General features: G+C 46.5%; 2 protein-coding genes across 2 annotated transcripts in view; one reads left to right on the forward strand and one right to left on the reverse strand.

The window, feature by feature from the left end:
• The first annotated feature begins 527 nt into the window (after positions 1 to 527).
• Positions 528 to 1,463, forward strand: LOC108794410 (olfactory receptor-like protein COR4). Its single transcript, XM_018565438.1, has one exon. It carries the CDS (start codon positions 528 to 530, stop codon positions 1,461 to 1,463), a length of 936 nt encoding a protein of 311 aa, XP_018420940.1.
• A 1,600-nt stretch (positions 1,464 to 3,063) lies between these two features.
• The window catches only part of LOC108794414 (troponin C, slow skeletal and cardiac muscles), a 14,417-nt gene continuing 9,144 nt past the window's right edge, over positions 3,064 to 8,336 (reverse strand). The window contains exons 2-6 of the mRNA XM_018565443.1: positions 8,130 to 8,160; positions 7,384 to 7,530; positions 6,689 to 6,803; positions 4,743 to 4,879; positions 3,064 to 3,122 (exon numbers count right to left, since the gene is read on the reverse strand). Of these exons, the coding sequence (XP_018420945.1) occupies positions 3,091 to 3,122; positions 4,743 to 4,879; positions 6,689 to 6,803; positions 7,384 to 7,530; positions 8,130 to 8,160 (462 nt within the window). The 3' untranslated portion in view covers positions 3,064 to 3,090. The remainder of the gene's footprint in view (positions 3,123 to 4,742; positions 4,880 to 6,688; positions 6,804 to 7,383; positions 7,531 to 8,129; positions 8,161 to 8,336) is intronic.

The following is an 8,336-nucleotide window of genomic DNA, read 5'->3' on the forward strand; positions in this document are numbered from 1 at the left end:
TAACTGTAGACTCCCCATTGGGCAGGTTTACTCTATTTGCCATGTTGATCATTATCACCGGGACACTAAGTAAGGAGAAAATCCAAAATGCCGTGGTTGTCACTGGAATGTGAGCAGAAGGGAAATCTTCCAACAGGACACCTGTGGCATGTGGGAATTCCCCTCGCTTTGGGGTGGTTTGGGCAGAAAATGAGAAGAAATAGAAAGCAATACAAACAGAGCTTCCAGCTCTTCCCTTATCAATTCAAAGCTTAAAAAAAATGTTTTAAAATTCATTTTCAACTATGCCTAATAGATGTATGTTTGATTTATGTCAGTGCCCCCCTGGGGGCGGTGGCCTTGACAGATGCCATTCTGTTAATTATATGTATCAATTTTATGTCTCTGACTGTATCTCATATGTGCTGTTGTATAAATAAAGAATTTATTTAAAAAAATTCATTTTCAACTTATCCAAAATCAAACTTTTTTTTAGGAATCTTGACTCGGTTCTTTAAAAATTGCAGTTAAGAAGAAGGACGTCTTTGATGGAAAACCGAACCATACTGTCTGAATTGTTGCTCTCCGGGGTTACGGATCTTCCATATCTTCAGCTCCCCCTCTTCCTGCTCTTTCTCCACATTTACTGTATGACTCTACTTGGGAACCTCCTTATTATCCTCCTTGTCGCCATTGACTCGCACCTCCAAACCCCCATGTACTTCTTCCTTGGAAATCTGGCTTTTCTAGACTTGTGTTCTTCCTCCGTCACCACTCCCAGAATGCTCTTCGACCTCTATACCAATAGCTGGAAGATTTCAGTTCCCGCCTGCCTGACCCAAGTTTTTTTCTTCATCTTGTTGGTCACCACTGAAATTGTCTTATTGGCCGTCATGTCTCTTGATCGATACGTCGCCATCTGTCGACCTCTGCACTACGTTCAGATCATGCAATGGAAGACTTGCGTCCAACTGGCTGCCGGTGTTTGGACTCTCTGCATTGTATACTCTATGGTACACATACTCGTTACGCTGAGGCTGACTTTTTGCGACTCGAACGCTGTCCAAAGTTTCTTCTGCGACCTGTCCAAGCTCTTCCAGATTTCCTGCACGGATGTGTTCATCAACATCCTGACCACCTTACTCCTCGGTGGACTTTTTGAACTGGTTTTCGTGCTGATGACCTTCATCCCGTACATCACCGTGTTCTCCACCGTGCTCAAGATCAAAGAGAAGGACAAGAGGCTGAAGGCTTTTTCCACCTGTTCCTCTCACCTGACCGTGGCCTTTATTTTTTATGGGACCCTCACATTCAACTACTTCAAACCCTCCAAAAGATATCAATATACAATGGACCGAGTGGCATCCGTGTTTTATACCATGATCACTCCTCTGCTAAATCCTCTGATATACAGTCTGAGGAATCAAGAACTGAAAGCTGCTATGAAAAGAGTGTACAGAGCCCGCCGCTTCTCTAACATGTAAAGGGTTTTGTTTCAGCTTAATGGCCATTTGACCACTTGGGGTCAATTCTAATTTTGGGGAACTAATGAGGAGATATAGAGTGCTGGATTGACATACTAGGTACCACTAAAGAGGCCCTCTCATGTGCTCTACAGCTCTAGCTCTCAACTAGTGGATCGTGACCAGGGCCGGATTTACTCTCCCTGCTGCCCCAAGGCCAGGTTCCGCAATGCACCCTCCTCCCCGCTGCAACCCCCCCATCCCCCCCAGCTCACCGCATCGGCGGCGGAGCCCGGAAGACGGAGCCAGAGAGGAGAGAGGTAAGTGCAGGGGGGGCTGGTGGGAACGAACAAGCGCCGGCTTCCTTACACTACATTTAGCCCTGCTTTCCCAAAACAGGGCTAAATGTAGAAAGCAACTTACCGCCCGGCGCCCGGAACTGCATGTTCTGGGCGTCGGGGGATTCCACACACGCTGCCGCCCCTCTGCGCCCTGCCGCCCCGAGGCCGGGCCCCGGTGGCCTTGTGGGGAATCCGGCCCTGGTCGTGACCCAAAAGTGAATCATAACCCTTTGTTCAGTGGGTCACTAAGTGAGAGGCTCCTCAGCCTTCCCCTAGCGCAGCACTGTCAGTTCTCGTGCCGAGCAGCCATTCAAAATATGCTGCTCAGAACCGAGTGTCAGTTTGAGGTTGGGTGGGCTGGGGGTACAGCCATGAGGGAGCTCCATTCATCCTTGCACTGCTCAAAGCTCCCTCGCGTGTCCTGTGAAGGTGCCTGGACCGGATTGACATCACATTCTGGCTCCCGGCACCGCTACAGGTGCCTACACCTCTACACAAGGGATGCACATATGGATAGAGCTCCATCATAGCACAGCACAGCAGCCCACACTGGACCCCAGGCTGGGGATCCATTGAGGTACCACAATGCCGTGCGTTCCAGTGCGGTGCAACTTGGGTCACGACTTAATGACCAAAGATAAATGTGCGTCCTGAGGTTACACAGGTTGAGAACCACTGCTCTTCAACAACCCTCTATTGTAATGCCAAGAATGGCCAACAGAGGGCCTTTGTCCCCCTTGTCATTGTTCCCCTCCATACATTCATCTTAATGCTCTGGAGTCGGACCAGGGATGGGCAAACTCCGGCCTTCCAGCTGTGGTGAAACTACAAATCCCATGAAGCATCTCTCTCTGGGAGTCATGTCTGTGAGACTCTTGCAAAGCCTCATGGGATTCGTAGTTCCACCACAGCTGGAGGGCCGCAGTTTGGCCATCCCTGTGAGTCTCGACCATCTACCCTCCTCCTTTTTGACATCATCACAATCTTATATTTGTACAAAGATTATTTTTAAACCGACACATTACCCCTAAAATGTATAAAAGAAGCTGTGCAAATAAACCGGAGAGCACGGCAGGAATGTAACACATAGTAACAATAGTAAATAGAGTTATTGTAGCTTCATATATTAGTATTTTACAGGGACACAGAAATTCACAGGGGGAGTTGGGCGGTCACATGGGGCGGCTGAGTTTGACACGAGGGTTCTTCGTGGTTTTTGGATTTTACGCATTCTTTACTCAAATATATATATCAGGAACTGTGGAATTTTGTTTATAGGTGGAATCCGGGCAATTTTTTTCTTTTATCTATTCCACTCCCTTCATGAACTCCAAGAATTCTGCAAAAACATGAAAATAGCAAATATTCTTGATAATTGTTTTAAGCCTTTAAATACATGTTGAAAAAATATATCCTTGTCCTGGCAATTGTGATGTAATTTCTTTAGCAAATGCACTTTAAGCGTAAAGAAAGACATTTGTTACCCAAAATTACATAGGGGTGTACCTGGGGGTGTAACTATAAAATGTTTGCAGAACGTAGAGCTCACAAATGTCTGAGTTTTAGATTCACAGAACATTATGGCCACAAGATGGAGCCAAGGAGCACAGGACATTCCTCTGCTCCTCAGCGCCATCTAGTGGAATCTAAAGCTTAGACAGCTCTGTGAATGTTTTATAATACACTCCATGCTGTAAAAGACATTGAAAGCCTAAATCCAGCCAAAGTTTTCATTTTAGTTTTGCAAAGAGTGGAGAAGAGTAAAGATCTCTGTTAGGCTTTTAATGATCTGCTACAGTATCTCTAGAAGCCTTATCTTTTACAGTGCCTACAGGGGCCTGGTCCTTCCTACCTGCATGCACACACATGCCAGGCTGTGACCTTTTGGCTATGGTCATGTGCGCACCTAAGCATGCGCATTGTGGGTCGAGGACATGAGTAGCGCACGTCCTTCCTATTGGGTATGCACACGAGCATACCCAATAGGGTGCCTTATGCCTTATGGCCAACGAGGGTGCCTTATGGCCTTATGGCAGCCAGTGCTGTGACTTCTTGCCAGCTACCTTGCATGAGAGATTGCCAATTTCTGCCTTTTCTGTTGCTGAAACAGATCACCTGACACTGTCTGTGTCTCTTGACCCTGTTGCGGACTCTGCTTCTTTCTGACTATTCTTGCCTGCTGCCTGCCTCAGCCTCTGCCTGGATACTGATTATCCTTGCCTACCACCTGCCCTGACCTCTACATGGATATTGACTATTCTTGCCTTCGCCTTCCCTGACCTCTGCTTGGATACTGACTATTCTTGCCTGCCTCAACCTCTGCCTGGATACTGACAATCCTTGACTGCGGCCTGCCTTGACCTCAGCCTGGATACTGACTTTTCTTGACTGCCGCCTGCCTCAACCTCTGCCTGGATACTGACAATCCTTGACTGCGGCCTGCCTTGACCTCAGCCTGGATACTGACTTTTCTTGACTGCCGCCTGCCTCAACCTCTGCCTGGATACTGACAATCCTTGACTGCGGCCTGCCTTGACCTCAGCCTGGATACTGACTTTTCTTGACTGCCGCCTGCCTCAACCTCTGCCTGGATACTGACAATTCTTGACTGCCGCCTGCCTTGACCTCAGCCTGGATACTGACTATTCTTGCCTGCTACCTGCCCAACTTCTGCCTGGATACTGACTATTCTATCAGCCCTGATGGAACAAAGTCTTCTATTAAGGCTGCTGTGAAACAATAAGAATCCCCGACTGACCTTTTTGGTACCATTCAGGTCTAAGCTATGTCCCTTGGATGCTCTGGGATCAGCACTGCGACATTCCTGGCTGTCTCAGGCTCGGTCCCTCCAGTCCCAGCTTGATGCCGGTCCAGTAGAGGTGTGTTAGCGGTTGTCTTTCATACTAATGTTTACAGCCAAGCTAAGCGGCACATCGCACAGAAAAAGATTCAAAATTACCATCGTAATCGATTTTGCCGTCATTATTCTTGTCTCCATCTCTCATCAGTTCCTCAATGTCATCTTCAGTGATCCTCTCCCCCGTGGCTTCCAACATTGTCTTCAACTCCTCAAGGTCGATGTATCCATCCGCATTCCTGCAAAACGGCTAAGTGGTCACAATCCATTTGTATGAGATTACCTGCGTGTCACATTCGTTTGGTTGCATCTGCTCTGCGTGACATATATCCTGCTATCTTTTTTTAATGTTTATATATATATACGAGGTGGGGGATGGAATGCTGAACTTTGGTGGGGTTTGGGAAAAACGCACAACGGCCAAAAAGACCGGAAACGTCAATTCTTCACACTGCACTGTACAAGGCAAGGATCGAAACCCTGCAGCATCACAACTCACCACCAGATGGCGCCCCCTGCTGAATTCTGTATTATATTTATTGTAATAGGAACATGGCGGATGGAATGTAAATGAATAAAACTTAACCTTAAAAACCTTTTTTTTTTATTATTTCTAAATTTAATGTCAAAATGTATTCTTTAATGTAAAGTGAACCTGTCAGTTGTTGTACAAGTCCCCATGAATACATTCCCAACATGTCACAATGTACAGCAACAGTATATCTTTTCCCAAACAGCTGTCTTTTAGCTCCAGTCAGTGAATTCACCTAGACAGAGATGATGTCATCAATCTGCTGCAGGTAGGAGGAAGTAATTTCTCAGTCTCCCCTCCCCCAGTGATCAGTCTGCTGCAGGCAGGGCAGGAGGAAGCATTTCCTCAGTCTCCCCTCCCCCAGTGATCAGTCTGCTGCCGGCAGGAGGAAGCATTTCCTCAGTCTCCCCTCCCCCAGTGATCAGTCTGCTGCCGGCAGGAGGAAGCATTTCCTCAGTCTCCCCTCCCCCAGTGATCAGTCTGCTGCCGGCAGGAGGAAGCATTTCCTCAGTCTCCCCTCCCCCAGTGATCAGTCTGCTGTAGGCAGGAGGAAGCATTTCCTCAGTCTCCCCTCCCATAGCGATAAGACTGCAACATTGTAACTATGTAGCAAGTCACAAGCTAAGAGGCTGCAGCGGGGCTGATCTCTGTCAGATATTGGTGAACACAGCCAAGAAAAGCACAGATATTGGTCCAAGAAGAATGTTGTAGATGGCGTTATATTATTTTTAGCTTTTGAACAGTGTACCCTATTTATTAGAGCAAATATTGGGGTCATTTGATGTACCCTGTTTCCCCAAAAATAAGACCTACCGTGTTTCCCCGAAAATAAGACACTGTCTTATTTTATTTAGGGGGAAACACGGTAGTTGTGACCATTCCCAGGGCTTTTGGTGGCATAAGGGGGAACTTGAAGAGCCGTGGGAGAGGATCAGCGGTGCCAACGAAGCCGGCGCTAGAGGAAGCGAGGCGGCAGCGGAGGGAGCAGAGCCGCATAAGCCGATGCCTCCTCTATAGCCTCTATAGTGATACCAAATGCACTCCGCCTGTGAGAATCCAATACTGAAAGCGCGCTTCCCTCATTCTGGCCAGCGATTGGTTAGCAAATTGCTCTTGGAAACGTACGGCACCCCTGATCACCATATTTTTGTACATGAATAAATGTGGATTGTTGTACATTAAAAAAAAATATAAGACAGTGTCTTATTTTCGGGGGGAAACACAGAAAAAAAAATTAACATTTTGTGATTGATGACAAATAAAGGTTTGCAATAGTTAAAGTTTAAGGAAACAATTGTAGCATGCCCATTAATAATGACTGCATATCGATGCGGCATCTACATCAACTATTTGATGGGATATACACTGAGTGGGCAGATTATTATGACCCCCCCCCCACGGCCACTCAGTGTATATAATAATCCGGCCACTCAGTGTATAATAATATAATATTATTACACACGCACACCACCAGATCCAGTAATTGGTCACATTGCTCTCCTCCTCCATCACTCACTTGTCAAACATCCGGAAGAGATCGGATAATTCTTCCTCCGACCTCCCTTTGCTGTCGTCCTTCATACATCGCACCATCATCACCAAGAACTCATCGAAATCTACCGTGCCGCTGCCTGGCCAGGAAGGAAGGAGTTTGGTTAAAAGAAAAAAATCACCAAAAGTATCATCAAACCTCATCAAATTCTTGTGGAAGGAGGGGGTCACCCCCCCCTTGTTTAGTGGGGTCACCCCCCCCCTTGTTTAGTGGGCCTTTTTTGGGGGCGCCACCCCCCCCCCCCCCGCCTTGTTTAGTGGGGGATCTTTGCACTCATTTGAATATCTAAATTCCTCCCCATGTGTCCGCCATCTCCAGGGCTATACCATATGAATTCTGATTGAGGATCTTTAAGTCCATCTCCGTGTTGCTTGTGTGGAATAATAAAGCTTTCCTAGTGTTGGATTTACGGTGTGCCGCCGGCTTCTCTCGTTGAGGGGTGCGCAGCTTCCTATCACAATTTTATAATTATACAGAACAGAACCAGAAGGGATATAAATCCACTTCGTCCATTTTCAATATGTGCTGAAAATAATCCGTAAGAAGGTCGAGGAGAGACAGAGAAGTGGGACGGAAGGGAGAAACGAAAGAGATCGAGAGAGAAAGATCTGAACAGAGAAGAGAGTTAGACGGGAAAGGTGAGACGGAAAATAACTGACCATCCTCATCCACCTCATCGATCATCTCCTGCAGCTCCTCGGGGGTGGGGTTCTGGCCCAGCATCCTCATGACTTTCCCCAGCTCCTTCGTACTGATGCAGCCGTCCTCGGCATCCTGCACGAAAATGTCAAAAGCCGCTTTGAATTCTGGGAAAGATAAAACAGGGCAGAAGAGAAGATGATGTTATAAATCCATTGTTCAAAATAGGTTGCAATGGGGAGGAATTGATCAAAACCGGAGCAGATTTGCACTGCAGCCAATCAGATTCTCTCTTTCATTTTCAAATCTTATCTTAGCAAACTGCAGAGAGATGCTGATTGGTTGCCATGGGCAACTCCTCCAGATTCTGTTTGCTCCAATTTTGATAAATCCCCCCCCCTCAATAATCTCATGTTTAGTTTAGTTTACTAATGTGCATTGAGATTGTAGTCCATCCCGGGAGTGAGCTTGGAGCGGTGACTACTCTACAACACACACAGGGACCATGGGGAACAGACGTAGCCCCCCCTCCAGAAGGAAGGACAGTGTCAGAGATGATTGGAGGATCTACAGCCGAGTGATACACAAATCAGATACATTGTTGTTCATAGTGAAGGGACTTGAATGTTACATAGTATCTATAGTTTATATATAGTTATAGTTTATTTTCTGAGTTTAGTGTCACTTTAATGGGCCCAAGTTTATTTTTTAATGATGCTTTCCCATTGGCTGGCACGCTTTGTATGAGAAATCAAGAGACATTTACCATTTTTCTGTTCTTCTGTCAGTTGTTCAACCTGCAAAAGAGAAAATAGAAATTGTAATATCTCTTTCAAAACTGGAGCAGACAAAGTCCGGAGCAGCTGTGCACGGCAGCCAATCAGCTTCTCTCTTTCATTTTAAAATCTTAACTGAACGAACCGAAGAGAGAAGCTGATTGGTTGCCGTGCACATCTGCTCCAGTTTGGATGAA

Source organism: Nanorana parkeri, unplaced genomic scaffold, assembly GCF_000935625.1.
Source record: "Nanorana parkeri isolate BGI_ZX_2015 unplaced genomic scaffold, ASM93562v1 scaffold847, whole genome shotgun sequence".
NCBI classification, from domain to species: domain Eukaryota; kingdom Metazoa; phylum Chordata; class Amphibia; order Anura; family Dicroglossidae; genus Nanorana; species Nanorana parkeri.

Bases quoted from the DNA above. Each gene is read 5' to 3' on its own strand.
- LOC108794410 (XM_018565438.1), top strand. From the start codon at position 528: ATGGAAAACCGAACCATACTGTCTGAATTGTTGCTCTCCGGGGTTACG.